The sequence below is a fragment of the Salmo salar genome, chromosome ssa17 (assembly GCF_905237065.1).
Source record: "Salmo salar chromosome ssa17, Ssal_v3.1, whole genome shotgun sequence".
In the NCBI taxonomy this organism is placed as follows: domain Eukaryota; kingdom Metazoa; phylum Chordata; class Actinopteri; order Salmoniformes; family Salmonidae; genus Salmo; species Salmo salar.
In genome coordinates this window covers 63011813-63038409 of record NC_059458.1, presented here as the reverse complement: position 1 = coordinate 63038409, position 26597 = coordinate 63011813, and the positions used below count along the sequence as shown (strand labels likewise).

At 45.2% G+C, this 26597-nt stretch overlaps 2 protein-coding genes across 6 annotated transcripts in view; one reads left to right on the top strand and one right to left on the bottom strand.

The window, feature by feature from the left end:
* Positions 1 to 26597, bottom strand: part of LOC106576317 (synaptotagmin-1) — a 216036-nt gene that overhangs the window by 46916 nt on the left and 142523 nt on the right. For all 5 annotated transcript variants that reach the window (XM_014153431.2, XM_014153427.2, XM_014153430.2 and 2 more), the window contains one exon: positions 629 to 811. In XM_014153431.2, coding sequence (XP_014008906.1) covers positions 629 to 785 — 157 coding nt within the window. In that variant the 5' untranslated portion in view covers positions 786 to 811. The remainder of the gene's footprint in view (positions 1 to 628; positions 812 to 26597) is intronic.
* Positions 19879 to 21429, top strand: LOC123728083 (extensin-like). The gene has a single exon (XM_045698650.1). It carries the CDS (start codon positions 19879 to 19881, stop codon positions 21427 to 21429), a length of 1551 nt encoding a protein of 516 aa, XP_045554606.1.

The following is a 26597-nucleotide window of genomic DNA, read 5'->3' as shown; positions in this document are numbered from 1 at the left end:
TATATTTAGGACTTGGGAGGCTGAACGCAACAACATCCACTGGATAAGTAGGTTGGGGTTTGGGATAAACAAAGGATTCTGCTGTCCCAAACTAACTGCTGCTGTTCCACAGCCGTTACAGGCAAAGACAAGTATCTCATCCGGAATCACTGGGTGGAACATTTATACAGGAGTGATGGGTTGACAGTTGGACCGGATTTCAATATGCTGTAGTCGTGTCTCCTGTCGGGGGAGGGTATTGATGGAGGGAAGAAACACAGGGTGGCCAGCAATACAGACAACCTTGGAGATTGAAAAAGTGAATTTGTTTTGAGAAAACCAACAATCTTGGAAATTAGACATACTTTCCAAACAAAACTTTAAGATCAATGCTGTTTGTTGTCTTGTCACCTCAAATGCCAAATGGGTTTCTAAAAGCAGTCACAGTACTTCTGAGTAAGACCATTAGTCCCTATCCACAATCAGTGATAATGACCACTTGTACTTTGTTGATTGCAGTTAGTCTCTAAAGAACAGATCCAAGGGTGCTGTGAGGAATTTGTGAGACGTCTATAGGAAGTAGCTACTCAACCAATTACCACTCTGTCACCGGGCAGGTTAAGGGACACCAACTACTAACATGACTTACGTGGGATTTTGTTGAGCTCGTTCATGAACTTGTCCTTGAGCTTGGAGAAGTCCTCGCTGGATCCGGTGCCGGAGATGTCGGTAGCGTTGGCACTGACCGTGGAGGCAGTGGTGGACATCGGGGCCGCTGCCAGGGCTTCCCTTCGACTCTCAGCCATGGTGGTGGTGGGCAGCCAGGCAGAAGCTGGAGGAGAGATGGAGAAAGAGTTGAGTTTAACACACCTAATTTAATATTGCTTCCACTGTACATAGAATAAATAGATACAGAGAGAGAGGCAAATCGAAGGTAGAGCGAGAGAGAAAGAGAGACAGAGACAGAGTGAGAAAAAAAGACAAAGAAAGACAGAGTCAGGTAAGATTAGCTGGTTGTGACAAACGTCTGCCAGGGACAGTTTTCTCTGGCCCTACTATAGATGAGTGAGTGGAGCTCCCTCTGTGTGACCATTTGCTGGCTCAGCCTGAGTAAACACACCTGGATCCCACAATGATCCTGCAGGGTTCTACCAGCAGCCCCAGGCAGATGAAGCTGGCTTTCACACCACACAAAGGTTGTGTCCCAAATAGGGTGGGTGGCATTTGAGAATAGGGTGGCATTTGGGACGTTCTCAAGGCCTCTAACAACTCCACTTTCTACTTTAAGTGTGGACTTTTATGCTGTTATCTATTCTAATCATGCAAATTGAGTCCCAAGCATGTGATTGGATTGATAACAAATATACTATTGCTAGCCTTTATAGCGTGCAAGACATAGGGATAACCCACTATTACCCAATTGTGCACTTCATATAAACAACCAGCAGGAAGCCAGGTGTGTTTACTTTGGATTCATGTCTCTGTTACAGGAACTAGGAACAGCCATTTTACAATAGTTTCATGTGTGTGGGTGTCTGTTTGCTAAGAGGTGCTGGGCAGGTTGTCACCAGCCGCTACTGTCACCAGTGCGATGGCAGAGTAAATGCCCAGATGTTGGATATATGGATACATATATCCATTCTCATCGGCGGGGCTGTAGTGAAGCAGACTGAGAGCTTCAAGTTCCTTGGCGTCCACATCTCCAACAAACTAACATGGTCCAAGCACACCAAGATAGTCATGAAGAGGGCACGACAAAACCTATTCCCCCTCAGGAGACTAAAAATATTTGGAATTGGTCCTCAGATCCTCAAAAGGTTTTACAGCTGCACCATCGAGAGCATCCTGATGGGTTGCATCACTGCCTGATATGGCAACTGACCGGCCTCCAACCGCAAGGCACTACAGAGTACGGCCCAGTACATCACCGGAGTCAAGCTTCCTGCCATCCAGGACCTCTATACCAGGTGGTGTCAGAGGAAGGCCCTGAAAATTGTCAAAGACTCCAGCCACCCCAGTCATAGACTGTTCTCTCTGCTACCCTACGGCAAGTGGTACCAGAGCACCAAGTCTAGGTCCAAGAGGCTTCTAAACAGCTTCTACCCCCAAGCCATAAGACTTCTGAACTAATCAAATGGCTACCCAGACAATTTGCATTGCCCCCCACCCCCCCTTCTATACTGCTGCTACTCTCTGTTATTGTCTATGCATAGTCACTTTAATAACTCTACCTTCATGTACATAGTACCCCCTGTATATAGCCCCGCTATTGTTATTTTACTGCTGCTCTTTAATTACTTGTTATTTTTATCTCTTACTTTTTTGTAGGTATTTTCTTAAAACTGCATTTTTGGTTAAGGGCTTGTAAGTAAGCATTTCACTGTAAGGTCTACACCTGTTGTATTCGGCGCATGTGACAAATAACATTTGATTTGATACATACAGTTGAAGTCGGAAGTTTACATACACCTTAGCAAAATACATTTAAACTCAGTTTTTCACAATTTCTGACATTTAATCCTAGTAAGAATTCCCTGTCTTAGGTCAGGTAGGATCACCACAGTATTTTAAGAATGTGAAATGCCAGAATAATAGTAGAGAGAATAATTTTTTTCAGATTTTATTTCTTTCATCACATTCCCAGTGGGTCAGAAGTTTACATACACTCAATTAGTATTTGGTAGCATTGCCTTTAAACATTTAACTTGGGTCAAATGTTTCAGGTAGCCTTCCACAAGCTTCCCACATTAAGTTGGGTGAATTTTGGCCCATTCCTCCTGATTGAGCTGGTGTAACTGAGTCAGGTTTGTAAGGCCTCCTTGCTCGCACAGGCTTTTTCAGTTCTGCCCACAATTTTTTATAGGATTGAGGTCAGGGCTTTGTGATGGTCACTCCAAAACCTTGACTTTGTTGTCCTTAAGCCATTTTGCCACAACTTTGGAAGTATGCTTGGGGTCATTGTCCATTTGGAAGACCCATTTGCGACCAAGCTTTAACTTCCTGACTGATGTCTTGAGATGTTGCTTCAATATATCCACATAATTTTCCTCCTCATGATGCCATCTATTTTGGGAAGTGCACCAGTCCCTCCTGCATCAAAGCACTCTCACAACATGATGCTGCCACCGCCGTGCTTCACGGTTTGGATGGTGTTCTTCAGCTTGCAAGCCTCCCCCTTTTTCCTCCAAACATAACGATGGTCATTATGGCCAAACAGTTCTATTTTTGTTTCATCAGACCAGAGGACATTTCTCCAAAAGGTACAATCTTTGTTCCCATGTGCAGTTGCAAACCATAGTCTGGCTTTTTTATGGCGGTTTTAGAGCAGTGGCTTCTTTTTTGCTAGGCGGCCTTTCAGGTTATGTCGATATAGGACTCATTTTACTGTGGATATAGATACTTTTGTACCTGTTTCCTCCAGCATCTTCACAAGGTCCTTTGCTGCTGTTCTGGGATTGATTTGAGTCTTTTGCACCAAAGTACGTTCATCTCTAGGAGACAGAACGCATCTCCTTCCTGAGCGGTATGACAGCTGTGTGGTCCCATGGTGTTTATACTTGTGTACTATTGTTTGTACAGATGAACATGGTACCTTCAGGCATTTGGAAATTGCTCCCAAGCATGAACCAGACTTGTGGAGGTGTACAATTTATTTTCTGAGGTCTTGGCTGATTTCTTTTGATTTTCCCATGATGTGAAGCAAAGAGGCCCCCGAGTTTGAAGGTAGGCCTTGAAATACATCCACAGGTACACCTCCAATTGACTCAAATTATGTCAATTGGCCTATCAGAAGCTTCTAAATCCATGACATAATTTTCTGGAATTTTCCAAGCTGTTTAAAGGCACAGTCAACTTAGTGTATGTAAACTTCTGACCCACTGGAATTGTGATACAGTGAATTATAAGTGAAATAATCTGTCTGTAAACAATTGTTGGAAAAATTACTTGTGTCATGCACAAAGTAGATGTCCTAACCGACTTGCCAAAACTATAGTTTGTTAACAAGAATTTTGTGGAGTGGTTGAAAAACGAGTTTTAATGACTCCAACCTAAGTATATGTAAATTTCCGACTACAACTGTATATTTATATATTGCCCCATACTACTACAGTGTATACAAACTATAATGAGGTTGTGAAACAAAAGGTATTTCCAACATGCCCTGTTTCATGATACTAGATTCAGAATCCCATAGATGGAAGAATGTATAGATACTCTATGAGTCACTAGATGGCAAGGTGATCCGATTGCCTTGTAGGTTTACTGAGTGTGTTTATGTGAGAAAACATATAATCCAATTTAGAGTGCAGTGTATTCACAGGATACGAGTGTTAGCTGTTGCTAACTCACTTTACAGGCATTGACAAGCTTGTTAGCATGATGTGGTGTTGTTCACTCACTTTGCAGGCATTGACAAGCCTGTTAGCATGAGGTCCTGTTGTTCACTCACTTTGGGTTTGCCAGCTGTTGTATGGGAACACGCTGTGAACGCACGAGAGGACTGTGTTCTCCAGCTGTGTTGTCAACACGTATTTAATGACCCTGGCAGATCTGACAAAGACATGCTTCAGGGTGTCGAACACAAGCAATGATAATGACAAATTACCATAATATACACCTATAGGTTACTATATAAAGGGTATACAATTGCATTGATGTGTTCTAACACAGGTTCTAGCTTGCCTTGAAACCCCTCCCTGAAATTTTTGCTAATTGCTATGAATGAACACAGCAATCAGTGCTTCTGTAAGCCCTTTGAATTTCCCCTCTAGTTCAAGGTTCCACCTACACCTTCATGTTCTCTCTGCCTTCCCTTGTCTTCCTTTGAAAGGCAGCATCGAGGTTAGTGTGGGGGCTGAGCCGTGGAGAGGCATGACGGGCCACGACAGAGACACTTCAGTGTAGGCAGGGAGAGGACTTTCGGAATATAATGCCGCTCTCAGGAGAGAGTAGGCTATGTGGGAGGAGGCATCTTCTCTTCTATTGCAGGCAGGATTGATCCTGTGGGAAGGGAATGGAGGGCATGTATTGTATTGTAGGCCTCAGGCATGATGTTTTCATGTTCGTCCACATCAGACTGCAATCCGAAGGGCGCTAATGTACACCTGCTAGAGTTTCCCGCTCTCCTGACAGACGTGAGTGAGTCAGAGACAGAGGCTGAACAAAGGAGCTCCACCAAAGGGCTGTAATTACAAGAAACCCTGAGCAGAAAACAGCCCCATTTAGGAACACATTTGCATTGTGGGAACAAGAGAGACAATCTATCCACTTAGAGGCCAGATCAGCACGGCGGGGCCATCATTAAAGAGAACATCTGACACCCTGGAACAGTAGGGAGATCTTTGTGACATGCCCTGATGGCGCCCCCCTGTTGGCCCCCCGTGAACAGTACAAACCCACCTACCAGGTGAATGACCAATAGAGCCACGTTGTCCTCAGCACAAAGGACCTAGGCCTAGATGCTAAGCTGAAGTGACAGAGCTGAAGCAAGTCATTTATCTATTTGCTCTCAGTGCATTTCTTATTCATACGCCCAATTATTCAAAGAGACGCAGCAGCTGATGTCGAGACGCAGAGACGTGATCAGATAGTTTTGTTCCTCTCTCAAGGTCAAAGCACCAAGTGATGGATGCTATTGGCTCTGTGCCTATAGACATTGCTCTGGGAGAATGAGTGGCTATAGGCTACATGATGTGGTAACTATATAGTACAGTGGTTGATATCACTGTTGTATTAATGCATCACCACAGGTGCGTTATAGAAAGACATTCATAAACAAATGATCATCAAATGCTTAAAGGATTTACTAACTTGGGCCTGGTTCAAGGCGGCCATTTTAATGTTCTCTTTGAGCAGGTGGTCACATATAAAGTGTAAAACACCTTTGATCATTGTGACATCACTTTCAAATGCATTATGCTTGGAGAGAGAACGTTCTCAGGCCTACTGTGAGTTGGAGACCACCCACGGAGACAGTGATGCTTCTCAGGATCATCCCAGAATATTAAAGGGTTATTCTGTCTCAAATTCTATGTTTTCTTGTATAAACAAGTCTCGTATAGAGGCTGAACACTCTTGTGTGGCAGGTGACCCACTTGAACATGGAGTAGCATTTTGTTCTGGCTGGATGGCAGCTAATTTGCCTCTATGACCTTATCTCCTTTCCATGGGCTGTCATCGCCATAGGGATCCTATCTCCAATTCTACAGTAAGTCAATACCTGCCCTTTCAATTGCCTTTATTATAAACCAACTTCAAGCCAAAGCTAAATAATACATCACAGAGAGCATGTCTAATGATGCATGCCGATAAATTTCAGAAATGCCCTTTTAACACAAAGCGTCAACTTTGTTAAATTGAGAGCACTTCCTCTCACAGTCATGCACCAGCACGCCCACTACAGTATGTTCCACTGCTGAGGCAACACGTCAAATGTACCTAGTCTGTCAGATACAAGGGAGATACAAGGCCAGCTAAAATACCAGGACACCAAAGCCTGGAAATCTCTCAAATCAACATGCCAAACAAAGAAGGAGGATAATGGATTCAGGATAGCGGACAGATTAAAACAAGACCAGCTGCTTTTCGCTTTCAGTCGTTTTCCTCTAAGCACACCTGAGGAAGTACAGAGAGTCTGAGTTTCTACTTCCCCTCTTCCATCTCAAAAGCTCATCCCTCCCGAGGTGTGTCATGCAGGTGTTAAAGCCCTACCCAATTACAGGACGGCCAGATGGCTTAGCAGGGCCTCCATCCCACCCTGTGCCTGGCTGGCGGCAAGCCCAGACCAGACCAACTCCTCCTCACTACCCAGCCCAACTCTAACTGGGTCAGCTCCCTCCCTCCATGCCCAAAACCCCTACTCTGCCCGCTCCCAGGCGCAACACTGGCCATGCTGTTTATCTCTTCGTCTTTCTCTCTCCCAGTATATTGGTTGAGGAAGATAGATATAGAGATACTGTAGAATTATTACTACTAGAAACATGTTCTTTAAGCTACCATCAAGGTTTAGGTTTGGAAAGGGTGCTGCTTTCATTCTGGGCCTGTTCTCCTGCAGGTTTTCACATTTTTGCCAGGACTCTCAGCGGGCAGAGTGTTTTGAACCGTGCTGTTTGAGGAAATTACAAGGCTGTCAAATCAGCCGGGCTCTAAATCCATTGGAGATGAGAGGGAAAGCTGAAGCCAGGGAAGCCAGAGCGATGAGTATTGCAGTCAATTTCATCAGAGAGGAATCAAAAAGTTTACTTTCATGTGAAGGACATGAAAGAGAATGGGAGGAATGTCCAATGACAGTACACCTTATGGGTAGAAGCCATGAGTTAACTAGCCAGTTAATGTTTAATTATGTCCATTAAGCAAAGAGTTAAATGTCAACTGCTAATTGTCACAAACGATTCAGCAGCCACTACATGTCATTGTAGTCAGTGATCTAATTGCAATCACTGAATACATTAAAAGATGCACTGTGGGGCATTGGGTCAAGTGATCTTACTTCAGACCATATACCAAATGTATTTTTCATTGTGACTTGATGGGATAAGGTCATTTTGCTGCAAGCAGAGGCTTGTAAGGTTAACTTAATAACCTCTTGTAAAGGAAGAAAGAGAGACACTCCAACTGAAGCACTACTGTCATCCATCCCTATTGCAGATTAAAAACCTGCTTCAGATTGAATTCCCAAAAAGAGTGGCTTAAAACCACTCACTCAGTATTTGAGGTGCATGTAGAGGGAAGCCATTTTAGAACGACATCCAAACGCTGGATTGCAAAATGTAAAATGTGCTGCCATATCCAAGAATGAAGGAACTTAAATGTATTGAAAGACGAAGGACGACAATAAACAATTTGAAGTTGAATCATTAAATTGAAAGTTGTCTGAAACCTATCATCCACTGGAGATGGAGAAAGCACTTGACCAAAATGACTGCTTTGCTTAGGTTGTAAATCAAATCAAATGTTATTTGGCACAAGCGCCGAATACAACTGGTGTGGACTTCACCGTGAAATTCTTGCTTACCAGCTTTTCCCTACGATGCAGAGTTGAAAAATAATAATCGCAATAAAATAGCAGCACAAGGAATAAAATAAAATACACAAGAATGGAGCTACCTATATACAGGGAGTACCAGTACCAGATCAATAATGGATCTATAAACAGGGAGCACCAGTACCAGATCAATGTGGAGCTATATACAGGGAGCACCAGTACCAGATCAATGTGGAGCTATATACAGGGAGTACCAGATCAATGTGGATCTATATACAGGGAGTACCAGTACCAGATCAATGTGGAGCTAAATACAGGGAGTACCAGTACCAGATCAATAGTGGATCTATAAACAGGGAGTACCAGTACCAGATCAATGTGGATCTATAAGCAGGGAGCACCAGTACCAGATCAATGTGGATCTATAAACAGGGAGTACCAGTACCAGATCAATAATGGATCTATAAACAGGGAGTACCAGTACCAGATCAATGTGGATCTATAAGCAGGGAGCACCAGTACCAGATCAATGTGGAGCTATATACAGGGAGTACCAGTACCAGATCAATGTGGATCTATAAACAGGGAGCACCAGTACCAGATCAATAATGGATCTATATACAGGGAGTACCAGTACCAGATCAATAATGGATCTATATACAGGGAGTACCAGTACCAGATCAATAGTGGAGCTATATACAGGGAGTACCAGTACCAGATCAATGTGGAGCTATATACAGGGAGTACCAGTACCAGATCAATGTGGAGCTATATACAGGGAGTACCAGTACCAGATCAATAATGGATCTATATACAGGGAGTACCAGTACCAGATCAATAATGGATCTATAAACAGGGAGCACCAGTACCAGATCAATGTGGAGCTATATACAGGGAGTACCAGTACCAGATCAATGTGGAGCTATAAATAGGGAGTACCAGTACCAGATCAGTGTGCAGAGAGGTATTTGAGGTAGATACATGAAGGCAGGGTAAAGTGACTATGCATCAGGATAGATAATAATAAGGTATTTGAGGTAGATATGTACATGAAGACAGGGTAAAGTGACTAGGCATCAGGATAGATAATAATAAGGTATTTGAGGTAGATATGTACATGAAGACAGGGTAAAGTGACTAGGCATCAGGATAGATAATAATAAGGTATTTGAGGTAGATATGTACATGAAGACAGGGTAAAGTGACTAGGCATCAGGATAGATAATAATAAGGTATTTGAGGTAGATATGTACATGAAGGCAGGGTAAAGTGACTAGGCATCAGGATAGATAATAATAAGGTATTTGAGGTAGATATGTACATGAAGGCAGGGTAAAGTGACTAGGCATCAGGATAGATAATAATAAGGTATTTGAGGTAGATATGTACATGAAGGCAGGGTAAAGTGACTAGGCATCAGGATAGATAATAATAAGGTATTTGAGGTAGATATGTACATGAAGGCAGGGTAAAGTGACTAGGCATCAGGACAGATAATAGTAAGACTAATAAAGAACAGAGTAGCAGCAGCAAATGATGAGTGTAAAAGTGCTTGTCTGTAAGTGCATTTGTGTGTAATGTTGTGTTGTTTCGGTCTGCGTGTGTTTGTGTGTGCGTATGTAGCGTCTGTGAATGTGTGTGGCTTTTGTGTGGGTTTGTCAATATAGTGTGTGTGAGTGAGTGTGTATATGGTGTGTATATATCAGGGGTTCATAAACTTTTTCTGCACACAACCCCAAATTGACACTAGAAAATGCAGGGGACCCCAATTAAAAAAAGTATATTCCCTAGTTAATGCTGTTTGATCATATTCACTAAATTCTGGGTCTGTTATGCTGTCCTAAATCAAAGTAACGACATGAAAGTGCATTAACGCCCTTAGTTGACACTAAAAGGTTGTATTTTATACTCATTTGAATATTTCTATTTTTATTTGTTTGATAAGACCTCATTTCAATTTCAGGGGAGCCCAACACCAAGTTTGGGAAACACTGGTATATATAGTCAAGTGAGTGTGTATACAGTATGTTGTGTATATATAGTCTAGTGAGTGTGTATATGGTGTGTATATATAGTCTAGTGAGTGTATTTGGTGTGTATATATAGTCTAGTGAGTGTGTATACAGTATGGTGTGTATATATAGTCTAGTGAGTGTGTATACAGTATGGTGTGTATATATAGTCTAGTGAGTGTGTATACAGTATGGTGTGTATATATAGTCTAGTGAGTGTGTATACAGTATGGTGTGTATATATAGTCTAGTGAGTGTGTATATGGTGTGTATATATAGTCTAGTGAGTGTGTATATGGTGTGTATATATAGTCTAGTGAGTGTGTATTTGGTGTGTATATATAGTCTAGTGAGTGTGTATTTGGTGTGTATATATAGTCTAGTGAGTGTGTATATGGTGTGTATATATAGTCTAGTGAGTGTGCGTAGGCTCAGTGCAAGAGAGTCAGTGCAGATAGTTCAGGTACCATTCATTGACTATTTAGCAGTCTGGCCATTTAGCAGTCTTATGGCTTGGGGGTAGAAGCTGTCTAGGAGCCTGTTGGTAAGCAGGAAGGTAATAATAGTGTTGTAATTGTTTTGTCAAAGAACAGATGAGAGAGGGAAAGAGAGAGAGAGCGAGTGTTTGGGATAAATGCTCCAGCCGGGATCGATGGTCTTAATCAATGGGAGAAAGTGCTTTTACTACACACCAATACAGAGGAGGGGCCCAGGGCTCTTCAGTCTGATGTCTGTCTGTTATGGTGGAGGAAGGAAGTGACAAAAAGAGTAGCTCCAACAGACTCACTTTATATAACTCTGATGGCTACTGTATGAATCCACTTTACCATCTATCACAGCGCTTCTTAACACCCATTAACTACAGTCCAACTGTGAATTGGCAGCCGTCCATCATTTCGCTGCTATCAACAGGTGCTTGGTGGTTTCAAATTAATTCCCGTTTTGATTACAGTTGAAAGCTCAGGACATTCCGACCATTTAAAGTAATCCTCGGCAAGACACTGGCAATTGCTTTACAGACACGGATAAACGAATAATCAGAGTGAGAACACTTGTTTTGATCTGAAGGGAACACTGACAATGTAATTACAATAAATTCAATTAAATGAAATAAACCAAATGAAAGCCTGTGTTTGCATGCATAAATAGGCTTGAGACAGGTGGCGCCACATCAAACAATTAAGTTCACTATATTTAAATCAGGGAGATATTCATCTGAAACATATCAATTAAAAATATTAAAGTAATGCCGCTGCTTCAAAACCCATTCCATTACTGTGTGGATAGCTTGCCTGCATGATCAAACAAGAAAATGGTTTTAGCGCTATCTTCAAGGAAACGGGGACGTAACAAAATGTTGTGTATTTCAGAGTTCTACTTCATCCAAGGCTTCATTACCACCTAGAGAGGAAGCTTTGAAAATACAAGAAAGTATAAACAACAGATTACAGTTCACTTTGATTCAGTGTAATGTACATTTCCCCCCTTCATTCTTTAGATAGTACATGTAGTGTATTCACTATCACTTGAGCTGAGTGAACGGGAAACATAACATGGCCATGTACTAAATATTGATGGTGAATATCCTTACTGGTGTTTCATCATTAGAGAATTACATGAAAAGTCTGTATCTTGGATTATGCTATTTGCCTTTCAAACAGTTTCAGACATTTCTTTGGAGATCAGTTTGGACAGCTGACATGCAGCGCAGACAGAGAGGCACTTGATGGGGCCAGGCCTTGGAGTGCTCTGAACTCTGACTCCTATGAACTGGGCCATTGGAGTGCTCTGAACTCTGACTCCTATGAACTGGGCCATTGGAGTGCTCTGAACTCTGACTCCTATGAACTGGGCCATTGGAGTGCTCTGAACTCTGACTCCTATGAACTGGGCCATTGGAGTGCTCTGAACTCGGACTCCTATGAACTGGGCCATTGGAGTGCTCTGAACTCTGACTCCTATGAACTGGGCCATTGGAGTGCTCTGAACTCTGACTCCTATGAACTGGGCCATTGGAGTGCTCTGAACTCGGACTCCTATGAACTGGGCCATTGGAGTGCTCTGAACTCGGACTCCTATGAACTGGGCCATTGGAGTGGCACATTAGTTGCCAATTGCTCTTTTTTCCAGAGTGGTGGACAAGCTGCCAGTCAAAAACTGGAAGGATACTCATTTATTAGAGGATGGTCTGATGACACCCGCATACACACTTGCACGCGCACACACACACACACACACACACACACACACACACACACACACACACACACACACACACACACACACACACACACACACACACACACACACACACACACACACACACACACACACACACACACACACACACACACACACACAGGTACGTGCACACATATACACATGTACGCGCACACACATACACACACACACAGTCGCACTCTGAGAGTTTCTTGTGTATGTAATAGTGGTGCAAATGATTCAGCCTGCAGCAAGGGGAGATACGAGCAGTGTGAGTAGAAAGCCCAGAGCCCAGCTCCCTCCCTGTCCAGCATGGGTCTTTACTCATCTGCAGGCAATCTCTAGGGGTAATGGAACTGGAAAAAGTGATTAACCCCGCTTTGCGGCGAGGCAGGGACAGCTCTATTAAGCCAATGCAGAAAGATCCCTCGTTTTCAATTACTGCTCTCAAAGGCACAGAGGAAAGGTCTATGAAGGAAAATAAGGCCTGAAATACAGGCAGCCATGTTGGTCAGGACCTGATGGAGAAGGGTTTTAGTTGGCCTCAAAACCTCCCACTGTTATCTTCCAATCCAGTTCCTCCTAGTTACCCCCCTGGTCCTATTCATCTCACTAATATTGGAATGTCTGTGTCTCGTGCACCCTGAAACATGAGCCTGTCAGCTAGGGGCTAAGCAGGGCTCTGAGTCCTCCTGGAGTTGGGGTGAGGAGGAGAGCCTTAGGGGGGATCTAGGAGTCTAGCCAAGCTTGGATGGACTTAGGTGTTTGGGTCGAGTTACCAGATGTCATTGTCAGCCCTTTACAATGTTGCTTTTCTGGGACAATCTGGAGGTTTATAGGGCTAATTGGCTAATGATAAGACCACTTTATCATGCACATATCTCCCTGTGCTGAGCTCAGTCACAGAGCAGCAGTGACGTTAGTGGTTACCACCCCTAGGGTCTCATTACCTTCCTTCCTCTCCAGCTGTGAGGGTAGAGCTCGAAGAACTGGGGGATTCACACCTCTCCTCTGTCCTTTCTCTACGGCCAGATTACTTTTTTAAACCTTCCCAGTTCCCTGCTAGTGGTCTACCAACTCATTAGTTGTATGTTTTCGAACAGGGCTTTCACAGGAAAAATGGCCCCATACAGCAACATAGCATGGTGTATTGCGCTGTAATACTCCTAAATACACAACAGTGTTAGAACGTGTGTCTGGTGTATCAGTCATCCCGGGATTATCTCATTTTGGACCATTAGGCTCCATTACTCACACTCTGCTTTTAAAACCGTGACAGTCCATTGTTTTTGGGTTGTCCACCCCCGCAACCATGCTTTCATATAGAACAATAGGAAGAGATGATGAGTAGTCTGGAAGGCTGAATAACTCTCCTCTCTATAGGAGACACAGGACAGACACGGTCTCCTACCAGCCCCTCAATGCTACTCTCTACTACCCCTGGTTGCATGCGAGGCTTGCTGGGCGGTGGGAGGAGGCAGCTGGGGGTGTTGGGGACCCGGGTTAATACAGACAGCCCCTGTGGAGAACGGTGTCTGTTGGAATCAGGCTGATATGGGAGGAAGGGAGGGGAGAGGGACATGGGTTAAGGGACTGCATGCAGACAGGTGAGTCATGCGGTCAAGAGGGGGCTATTTGCTCAGAACACTGCCCGGGCCGAGAGCACCCCACTGGGAAATCTGCCCGGCGACAGACGACCATTGGAGGCGTGACATGGTGAGAGAATATAAGAGAAGTGGGGAGATATTGACAGGACTCTAATGGTCAAGGAGTTAGACTGACCCCTCTGGGGGAGTTCCAGCCAGAGGTTTGAGAGAGGGGGCAGGCGTGATGGACTTCATGGGGTGTCTGAGAGGGCATGACCTGGAGGAGGATTTTATATTTTGATCGTTCACTTTTGTTCACTCTCTATTTTTTGACTACAATAATGTAAAAACAGGGTATTTTTTCTGTGCAGAGAGATTCCTCCTGTCAGGTTATGTTCTATTTTTGCAGGTGGACCGAAGTGACTGAATCTGGATGTGAAGTGTTACTTCACACAGAAAGAGAAAAAAGAGAGACAGAGAGAGAGAAGAAACTGTGAGAGGGAAGCAATAGCTAACGTAATTCCCTCCTCTTCTCCCTCCCTCTCACTTCCCCCGCCGTACCCAGACTCCCACAAGGCTCAGCCACAGAGATCACAAGTGACAAGGTCTAGCAAAGCGTGATCAGGAAGAATATGTTACATAATAAAACACGGTGATCAAACAGACTTGTAGGTAGAGAAAACCCAATGACCCAGACACCAACTCAAGCATGGTATAAGAAGCTCAACACTGTTACATTTGTGAGAGGAACACTTCCTTTCCGGCACGCACGCGCACACGCATGCGCACACACCATTGGGGGATTTCAGACTTGTTAGTTGCAGTCAGGTCAGGGCATGTATCCACAAAGCATCTCAGATTAGGAGTGCTGATTTATGATCAGTTTAGCCTTTTCGATCATAATGAATAATATTATATGGACATATTCTAGATCAGCACTCCTACTGTGAGATAAACATTTAGAGGGACATTGCTTTTTTCCTGTCCTCCCACGGTCCCTGAATCTAATTGACACTTATGAAGAGGCTGGCTTGACGGACTGCCGTTCTGAATTGACGTCACCTCCCCACCAGACCTCCCAAACATATGCCCCCCCTTCCCCCCGCCTTACTATCTCCACGGCGCCGCATCCTTTCCTCCATGGAAACTGTGAGCGTCATACAGCTGTCCTGTCACTGTGCATGCCTTTGACAGCCTGTCCTCCCATCATCAACAGAGCTACAGTGCTTAGGTGGTGACAAATAACACCCTGATCTGATCCTCAAATGTGCCACTGATCTGACATTTTGTGGCGGGCTTTCTCATGAAGGATGGGTTAGATCAGCAATGAGGGAGGGAAGGAGGGAGAGAGGCAGCGGGAGGGAGAGAGAAGGAGGAGAAAGGGACAAGATAATAGAAGCTAGGAGAGAAAGGTAAACAAGGTGAATGACATATGGGGGAAGGTATGGTATAAGAAAGGAACTGAAGGTGAGAGGTGGGGATTCAACGTTCCTCTTATCAGCCCGTGTGGCACTCTTTCACTCAATCTCTACCTGCATCTGTCTTCGCCTTACCCTCTCTTTCTATCCCTAACGCACTCCCTCTATTTCCCTCTCTCTCAATCTCCTTCTCTCTTTCTCTCAACCCCCCCCCCCTCTCTCTCTCTCAACCCCCCTCTCTCTCTCAATCTCCGTCTCTTTCTCCCAATCCCCCTCACTCTCTCTCAATCTCCCTCTCTCTTTCTCTCAATCTCTGTCTCTCTTTCTCTCAATCGCCCTCTCTCTTTCTCTCTCTCTGTTACCTGATGTTACATGATGTTTCTCCTACTGTATTCTGAGGATCTAATATGGTACCTGATGTTTCTCCTACTGTATTCTGAGGATCTACCATGTTACCTGATGTTTCTCCTACTGTATTCTGAGGATCTAACAAGTTACCTGATGTTACATGATGTTTATCCTACTGTATTCTGAGGATCTACCATGTTACCTGATGTTTCTCCTACTGTATTCTGAGGATCTAACATGTTACCTGATGTTACCTGATGTTTCTCCTACTGTATACTGAGGATCTAACATGTTACCTGATGTTACATGATGTTTGTCCTACTGTATTCTGAGGATCTAACACTTTACCTGATGTTACATGATGTTTATCCTACTGTATTCTGAGGATCTAATATGTTACATAATGTTTCTCCTACTGTATTCTGAGGATCTAACATGTTACCTGATGTTACATGATGTTTCTCCAACTGTATACTGAGGATCTAACATTACCTGATGTTACATGATGTTTCTCCTACTGTATACTGAGGATCTAACATATTACCTGATGTTACATGATGTTTCTCCTACTGTATACTGAGGATCTAACATTACATGATGTTTCTCCTACTGTATACTGAGGATCTAATGTTACCTGATGTTACAAAATGTTTCTCCTACTGTATTCTGAGGATCTAACATGTTACCTGATGTTACATTATGTTTTTCCTATTGTATTCTGAGGATCTAACGTTACATGATGTTTCTCCTACTGTATACTGAGGATCTAATGTTACCTGATGTTACATGATGTTTCTCCTACTGTATTCTGAGGATCTAATGTTACCTGATGTTACATGATGTTTCTCCTACTGTATTCTGAGGATCTAACATGTTACATGATGTTTCTCCTACTGTATACTGAGGATCTAACATGTTACCTGATGTTACATGATGTTTCTCCTACTGTATACTGAGGATCTAACATGTTACCTGATGTTTCTCCTACTGTATTCTGAGGATCTAACATGTTACCTGATGTTACATGATGTTTCTCCTACTGTATACTGAGGATCTAACATGTTACATTATGTTTCTCCTACTGTATACTGAGGATCTAACATGTTACCTGATGTTACATGATGTTTCTCCTACTGTATACTGAGGATCTAACATATTACCTGATGTTACATGATGTTTCTCCTACTGTATTCTGAGGGTCTAACATATTACCTGATGTTACATGTTTCTCCAACTGTATACTGAGGATCTGACATGCTATATGATGTTTCTCCTACTGTATACTGAGGATCTAATATGTTACATAATGTTTCTCCTATTGTATTCTGAGGATCTAACATGTTACATGATGTTACATGATATTTCTCCTATTGTATTCTGAGGATCTAACATGTTACATGATGTTACATGATATTTCTCCTACTGTATACTGAGGATCTAACATGATGTTACATGATGTTTCTCCTACTGTATTCTGAGGATCTAACATTACCTGATGTTTCTCCTACTGTATACTGAGGATCTAACATGTTACCTGATGTTACATGATGTTTCTCCTACTGTATTCTGAGGATCTAACATGTTACCTGATGTTACATGATGTTTCTCCAACTGTATACGGAGGATCTAACATGTTACCTGATGTTTATCCTACTGTATTCTGAGGATCTAACATGTTACATGATGTTTCTCCAACTGTATACTGAGGATCTGACATGCTATATGATGTTTTTCCTACTGTATACTGAGGATCTAATATGTTACATAATGTTTCTCCTACTGTATTCTGAGGATCTAACATGTTACATGATGTTACGTGATGTTTCTCCTACTGTATACTGAGGATCTAACATGATGTTACATGATGTTTCTCCTACTGTATTCTGAGGATCTAACATTACCTGATGTTTCTCCTACTGTATACTGAGGATCTAACATGTTACCTGATGTTACATGATGTTTCTTCTACTGTATTCTGAGGATCTAACATGTTACCTGATGTTACATGATGTTTCTCCAACTGTATACTGAGGATCTAACATTACCTGATGTTACATGATGTTTCTCCTACTGTATACTGAGGATCTAACATATTACCTGATGTTACATGATGTTTCTCCTACTGTATACTGAGGATCTAACATTACATGATGTTTCTCCTACTGTATACTGAGGATCTAATGTTACCTGATGTTACATGATGTTTCTCCTACTGTATTCTGAGGATCTAACATGTTACCTGATGTTACATGATGTTTCTCCTACTGTATACTGAGGATCTAACGTTACCTGATGTTTCTCCTACTGTATACTGAGGATCTGACATGCTATATGATGTTTCTCCTACTGTATACTGAGGATCTAACATGTTACCTGATGTTTCTCCTACTGTATTCTGAGGATCTAACATGTTACCTGATGTTACATGATGTTTCTCCCACTGTTTACTGAGGATCCATTACAAACATCCTCATCATCCACAGTAAATCCACAGACTCATCATGCTATTGCATTGAATTCCCATCTTCGTAACTGTTCGATTATAGACTATCCTTTTTTTCCAAGCAGGGACACTGAAGTTTTCAGAACACCCTGACTCAAGAGGTATGAGATAATGCCCATTCTGTAGTAGATGACACAGATGCCAGTAAGAAGGTATTTTTTATCCGAGTGCTGTGGCATCGCCTCCCGATGGGAGCATTACTGTGCAGCTCTAAACTCACAGCGTGTGGCAGCGGCTGGGTAGATAGCATTGTGGGTGACATTGAAATAAAGTAGCGCGGAGAGCGACAATCGTTCAGCTGCTTATCGGGCACCATCAGGCGTCCCTGACACTGCATTAATATGAGTTTAGATGCTCTCATACGGGGGAGGTTTTTCTAATTTGCAAAGCGAGCTGTTGTTATCACCGCAGCCCTAAGGTTAGACACATCTCTGAGGAGGAGAGAGAGGGAGCATGAGAAAGGGAGACAGAAAGAGGGAGACCGAGAGATAGATAGATAGAGAGAGAGAAAGAGAGAGAGCGAGGGGAAATATTTGACAAAGTGACATGGCATCTGTGACAAAAAGAAGCCGTACACAGTACTTTCCATACATACTCAACACAACCAAAGTAGAAATCATCAGGGGTGAAAGTCGGTACAGTCCGGTATGGCATCCTGGAAAAATAAATAGTGGGGATACGCCGTACCTGTGGAACATGAGCCTACCATAATAATTCTAACAAAATGTCAATAAAACTGTAGGCTTTTACACAATTATTTATCATTACCGCATGTCAGAGGCATGAACAATTTGCAAAAAGGACATGAAAACAGGTGGTATAGCCTACGCTCCAAAATGCCATGTGGTTAGACAAGAACACTGACATTTTGCCAAGGCAGAGATGAGTGGCGAACACCGACAGCAGTGGACGCATAAATTCTGTCTCTTTTCCTCCTGTTTGGAGGCTGGAAATACTAAATGTTGCGAGTGGATGAACGTGAGCGGGTAGCCTAGTAAAGGTGACCTTTGAAGTGATTTGACAATCAGATGATAAAGGTAATACATTTTACAAGTTAGATGACACATCTTTAGGTCTAGGCCCACAGAGATCCATTTGAATTAATAGGGTTTCTATGTGTAATTCCATGATTAGGCATGCAGTCCTCTACCGGGAACCAATGGAACCTACTTTCACCCTTGAAAGCATCGAAAGGTATTCAAGTTACCGCTACTACTACCAACACAAAATATTACCATCAGATTGTCAGATCAAACAGTGGGCTGTACCCACTGAGCACAGATGTCAATTCAACATCTATTCCACGTTGGTTCAGCGTAATTTCATTGAAATGACATGGAAACAATGTTGACTCAACCAGTGTGTGCACAGTGGGTAGGCACAGCTGGGACTTGAGTTGAAATTGCTGTTGAATAATATACTCCACATTGTAATGGCGAAATAGAGACGTAGAACCAAGATGGGTTTGGTTGATGGGTTTCAAAGTGGGACAGTGCAGTGGTCTTCTCCATACAGACAGGTAGATGCTAAAGTCTATTCTACTGTAGTCTATAACACCATGATGAATATTCTTTGGCTCAGATCCTCTTCTTCCCTGATCTGAACGGACAGCAAAATAATATATTGAGTGATGTATTGTATCCTCTCCTGGCTGCATGTCTGAATAAGCTGTAACAGCTCTCTCCCTCTCTCTTTCTCTCCCTTCCAGCTCCTTCGCTCCCCTCTCTTTCTCTCTTCCTTCTCTTTCGCTCTCTTTCTGTCTCCCGACCTATGAACAATGTGTTCTGCTGGCCAAGAAACAAAAACAAAAAAACAGTTGTGAGTAATCATGTTGTTGCATTCTGGGAGGAGTCCAGGTCTAAATCAGGCTAAATTAGCGTCCCCGTCACCCCACCGTCCCCCGCCCCCCCAATGCCCCTATCACCCCACCGCCCACCGTCACCCTACCGCCCCTCTCACCCCACCATCACCCCACCGCCCCATCACCCCCTCACCGCCCCATCAACCACCCTCACCCCACCGCCACCCTTCCGCTCCTCTCACCCCACCATCACCCCACCGCCCCTATCACCCCACCATCACCCCACCGTCCCCCGCCCCCCAATGCCCCTATCACCCCACCGCCCACCGTCACCCTACCGCTCCTCTCACCCCACCATCACCCCACCGCCCACCGTCATCCTACCGCCCCTCTCACCCCACCATCACCCCACCGCCCCATCACCCCCTCACCGCCCCATCACCCCCCTCACCCCACCGCCACCCTTCCGCTCCTCTCACCCCACCATCACCCCACCGCCCTATCACCCCACCATCACCCCACCGTCCCCCGCCCCCCCAATGCCCCTATCACCCCACCGCCCACCGTCACCCTACCGCTCCTCTCACCACACCATCACCCCACCGCCCCCATCACCCCACCATCACCCCACCGCCCCCATCACCCCACCATCACCCCACCGCCCACCGTCATCCTACCGCCCCTCTCACCCCACCATCACCCCACCGCCCCATCACCCCCCTCACCGCCCCATCACCCCCCTCACCCCACCGCCCACCGTCACCCTTCCGCTCCTCTCACCCCACCATCACCCCACCGCCCCATCACCCCCCTCACCGCCCCCATCACCCCCCTCACCCCACCGCCCACCGTCACCCTTCCGCTCCTCTCACCCCACCGCCCCATCACCCCCCTCACCCCACTGCCCACCATCACTCCTCAACCCACCATCACCCCACCGCCCCCCCTCACCTCACACCATCACCCCAACCCCCACTCACCCAAACGCCCACCATCACCCCCCACCATCACCCCACCGCCCCCTCACCCCACCGCCCCCTCACCCCACCGCCCCCTCAACCCACCGTCATCCTCACCCCACCGCCCACCGTCACTCCACCGCCCCCCCTCACCCCACCGTCATCCTCACCCAACCATTCCCCACTCACCCCACGTCATCCTCACCCCACCGCCCCTCACCCCACCGTCATCCTCATCCCAACGTCATCCTCACCCCACCGCCCCCTCACCCCACCGCCCCCCTCACCCCATCGTCATCCTCACCCCACCTTCATCCTCACCCCACCGTCATCCTCACCCCACCGTCATCCTCACCCCACCGCCCCCCTCACCCCACCGTCATCCTCACCCCACCGCCCCCTCACCCCACCGCCCCCTCACCCCACCGTCATCATCACCCCACCGTCATCCTCACCCCACCGCCCCCCTCACCCCACCGTCATCCTCACCCCACCGCCCCCTCACCCCACCGCCCCTCACCCCACCGTCATCCTCAACCAACCATTCCCCACTCACCCCACCTTCCCCACTCACCCCAGTCACAACACAGCCCTCCTCAGCCCCACTACAGTTACATGACTGACACAGGTCCTATTAATTGGCTTCAGGATCATAATCAGGATACATTAACGCCAGACCCTGGGAGAGGGAGTACAGTTTCAAACCTTGACATCTGCTTCTGTGGCACCTCAGGCACAACACAGAGGCAACACTCCCACCCCTGCCTCAACACTGTTAATGACAGGCTTTGGCTGTGACAGAGCCAGTGGTGGAGCAGCATCAATGCTGGCATAACTAAGGCTGTAGCGCATCGATAGCTGTGATAAGCTGCAGCATCACTTGGAAGTGATATGTTCAGGCTGTATTTTTGAGAGAAGTAGAGTTATCAATGGTATACTGACGTACACTGAGTGTACCAAACATTATGAACACCTGCTCTTTCCATGATCCCTTATTGATGTCACTTGTTAAATCCACTTCAATCAAGTTTCAAGCTTTTTAATGTCACATGCATAAGTACAGTGAAATGCCTTTCTTTCCCGTTCATCAATCATTATAGATGAAGGGGAGAAGACAGGTTAAATAAGGATTTTTAAGCCTTGAAACAATTGAAACATGGATTGTATAATGTATGTGTGCCATTCAGAGGGTGAATAGGCAAGACAAATGATTTAAGCGCTTTTGGGCGGGGTATGGTAGTAGGTGCCAAGCACACTGGGTTGTGTCAAGAACTGCAACGCTGCTGGGTTTTTCAAGGCTTGAAATTACGTTTTAGTCAAATATTACATGTGTTTGGCTTCTTATGGTCAATTTGCCATCTACAAATTAAATGTAATTATGTTCCGGGCCCGCCGACCATCCGCTCTTGAAAAAAATCGTACGTCAGGTTATTTAACTTGATGATCACCTAGGCTACAGTATGCCACAGTGGCTCAAACCTAGGCTCAACACATCCACTTTTACTGGATGTCTTCATTTCAAGAGGGCTCCTAAACTCCTCTCCTATAAGCCACTTTGTCATGGCCGCTTATGATTCAGTAGTAGGCTTCCTGATTTACTGCTCTGGATCGCCTCGCTAAGCAGCTCTATCAAGACTTAATTTCAAGCATGGGTGTCGAATCAAGCATTTGCTCATATGGATGCAGAACGTCTGTTTGGCAATGAAGGCTTTCATCATGTTGATGACTAATACTACACTCTTAGAAAAAAAGTTGCTAAGTAGAGCCATACAGGGTTCTTTGGGTTGTTGCCATAGGGGAACCCTTTTTAATGGTCTATCTAGAACCCTCTATACAGGGTTCTTCAAAGAACCCCTTGTATATGGTTACACCTAGAACCCTCAATGAAGGGTTCTAGGTAATAATAATTTTATCTAGGTTCTTCTTAGAATCGCCTATGAAGGGTTCTACCGAGAACCCCTTTATTTTTGGAGGGTTCTTCCTAGAACCCTTTATGAACGGTTCCAGCAGCCTTATTAGCCTTTAAAATGAAATAATGTATGACAATACATTACATATATCATAAGGTCTTTCTTTGAGGGCCTAGTTATAACCTAAGACAGTCGTGTGTTAGGAATCTCCTGGTTAACAGGCCACATCAAATCAAATCAAAGTTTATTTGTCACGCGCGCCGATTTCACCTTACAGTGAAATGCTTACAGGCTCCAACCAATAGTGCAAAAAAGGTATTGGGTGAACAATAGGTGAGTAAAGAAATAAAACAGTAAAATGACAGGCTATATACAGAATCGAGGCTATAAAAGTAGCGAGGCTACATACAGACACCGGTAAGTCAGGCTGATTGAGGTAGTATGTACATGTAGATATGGTTAAAGTGACTATGCATATATGATGAACAGAGAGTGGCAGTAGCGTAAAAGAGGGGTTGGCGGGTGATGGGTGGCGGGTGGCGGGACACAATGCAGATAGCCCGGTTAGCCAATGTGCGGGAGCACTGGTTGCTCGGCCCAATTGAGGTAGTATGTACATGAATGTATAGTTAAAGTGACTATGCATACATGATAAACAGAGAGTAGCAGCAGCGTAAAAAGAGGGGTTGGGGGGGGCACACAATGCAAATAGTCAGAGTAGCCATTTGATTATCTGTTCAGGAGTCTTATGGCTTGGGGGTAAAAACTGTTGAAAAGCCTTTTTGTCCTAGACTTGGCACTCCGGTACCGCTTGCCATGCGTTAGTAGAGAGAACAGTCTATGACTGGGGTGGCTGGGGTCTTTGACAATTTTTAGGGCCTTCCTCTGACACCGCCTGGTGTAGAGGTCCTGGATGGCAGGCAGCTTAACCCTATTGATGTACTGGGCCGTACGCACTACCCTCTGTAGTGCCTTTCGGTCAGAGGCCGAGAAATTGCCGTACCAGGCAGTGATGCAACCAGTCAGGATGCTCTTGATGTTGCAGCTGTAGAACCGTTTGAGGATCTCAGGACCCATGCCAAATCTTTTTAGTTTCCTGAGGGGGAATAGGCTTTGTCGTGCCCCCTTCACGACTGTCTTGGTGTGTTTGGACCATTCTAGTTTGTTGTTGATGTGGACACCAAGGAACTTGAAGCTGTCAACCTGCTCCATTACAGCCCCGTGAGAATGGGGGCGTGCTCGGTCCTCCTTTTCCTGTAGTCCACAATCATCTCCTTTGTCTTGGTTACGTTGAGGGATAGGTTGTTATTCTGGCACCACCTGGCCAGGTCTCTGACCTCCTCCCTATAGGCTGTCTCGTCGTTGTCAGTAATCAGGCCTACCACTGTATCATCGGCAAACTTAATGATGGTCTTGGAGTTGTGCCTGGCCATGCAGTCGTGGGTGAACAGGGAGTACAGGAGGGGACTGAGTACGCACCCCTGGGGAGCTCCAGTGTTGAAGATCAGCGTAGCAGATGTGTTGCTACCTAACCTCACCACCTGGGGCGGCCCATCAGGAAGTCCAGGATCCAGTTGCAGAGGGAGGTGTTTAGTCCCAGGAGCCTTAGCTTAGTGATGAGCTTTGAGGGTACTATGGTGTTGAACGCTGAGCTGTAGCCAATGAATAGCATTCTCACATAAGTGTTCCTTTTGTCCAGGTGGGAAAGGGCAGTGTGGAGTGCAATAGAGATTGCATCATCTGTGGATCTGTTAGGGCGGTATGCAAATTGGAGTGAGTCTAGGGATTCTGGGATAATGGTGTTGATGTGAGCCATTACCAACCTTTCAAAGCACTTCATGGCTACGGACGTGAGTGCTACGGGTCTGTAGTTATTTAGGCAGGTTGCCTTTGTGTTCTTGGGCACAGGGACTATGGTGGTCTGCTTGAAACATGTTGGTATTACAGACTTAATCAAGGACATGTTGAAAATGTCAGTGAAGACACCTGCCAGTTGGTCAGCACATGCCCGGAGCACACGTCCTGGTAATCCGTCTGGCCCCGGAGCCTTGTGTATGTTGACCTGTTTAAAGGTCTTACTCACGTCGGCTACGGACAGCGTGATCACACAGTCATCCGGAACAGCTGATGCTCTTATGCATGCCTCAGTGTTGCTTGCCTCGAAGCGAGCATAGAAGTGATTTAGCTCATCTGGTAGGCTTGTGTCACTGGGCAGCTCGCGGCTGTGCTTCCCTTTGTAGTCTGTAATAGTTTGCAAGCCCTGCCACATAAGACGAGCGTCGGAGCCCGTGTAGTGTGATTCAATCTTAGCCCTGTATTGACGCTTTGCCTGTTTGATGTTCGTCGCAGGGCATAGCAGGATTTCTTGTAAGCTTCTGGGTTAGTGTCCCGCACCTTGAAAGCGGCAGCTCTACCATTTAGCTCAGTGCGAATGTTGCCTGTAAACCATGGCTTCTGGTTGGGGTATGTATGTACAGTCACTGTGGGGACGACATCCTCGATGCACTTATTGATATAGCCAGTGACTGATGTGGTGTACTCCTCAATGCCATCGGAAGAATCCCGGAACATGTTCCAGTCTGTGATAGCAAAACAGTCCTGTAGTTTAGCATCTGCTTCATCTGACCACTTTTTTAAGTGCTGGTGCTTCCTGCTTTAATTTTTGCTTGTAAGCAGGAATCAGGAGGATAGAGTTGTGGTCGGATTTACCAAATGGAGGGCGAGGGAGAGCTTTGTATGCGTCTCTGTGTGTGGAGTACAGGTGATCTAGAATTGTTTTCCCTCTGGTTGCACATTTAACATGTTGATTGAAATTTGGTAGAACTGCTTTCAGTTTCCCTGCATTAAAGTCTCCGGCCACTAGGAGCGCCGCCTCTGGGTGAGTGGTTTCCTGTTTGCTTATTTCCTTATACAGCTGACTGAGTGCGGTCTTAGTGCCAGCATCTGTCTGTGGTGGTAAATAAACAGCCACGAAAAGTATGAAACTCTGAAAACTCTATAGGTGAAAACTCTTTAGGCAAGTAGTGTGGCCTGTAATTTACCACAATATACTCTACTTCAGGCGAGCAAAATCTAGAGACTTTGAGCACCAGCTGTTGTTTACAAATATGCACAGACCGCCCCCCCTCGTCTTACCGGAGTGTGCTGTTCTATCTTGCCGGTACAGCGTATATCCCGCTAGCTGAATATCCATGTCGTCATTCAACCACGATTCCATGAAACATAGGATATTACAGTTTTTGATGTCCCGTTGGTATGATATTCATGATCATACCTCGTCTAATTTATTGTCCAATGATTGCACATTGGCGAGTTGTATTGACGGTAACGGCAGCTTTCCCACTCTCCTGTTCCGGGTCCTGACCAGGCATCCAGCTCTTTGTCCTCTGTACCTGAGTCGCTTCCTCTTGCAAATAATGGAGATGCCAGCCCTGTGGGGTGTTTGGATAATCTCAGATGTCTGCTGTTAGGGATGACCACCAGAACTTGTGTGTCAGTAGCTCTGTAGTCCGGGTGATCGCGGGATGGCCAGAACTCAGCGAGGTATGGCACCACTGCATTAGTTTGGGTCTGACAGACATAGGAACTTAGGTCTTGCCTGCAGGGGTGTCGGGAGGTGCTGGGTCGTGGCGTAGGGCCTCTTGGATGGCTGACTGGATTTCTCACTGTATGGGTCCCACGACACAAGACGGAGGCAGGATGGGCTCGGGAGCTGGGTTAGAGGAAGGGGAGTCAAATAGATGGGATAAGGAATCAACCATCACATTTTTCTTGCCAGGCAGATAGGTGAAGTTGAAGCATGTGAAGAAGCCCAGCGAGCTTGTCTGGGGTTGAGGCTTTTAGCACTTCTTAAGTACTCCAAATTGCGGTGGTCGGT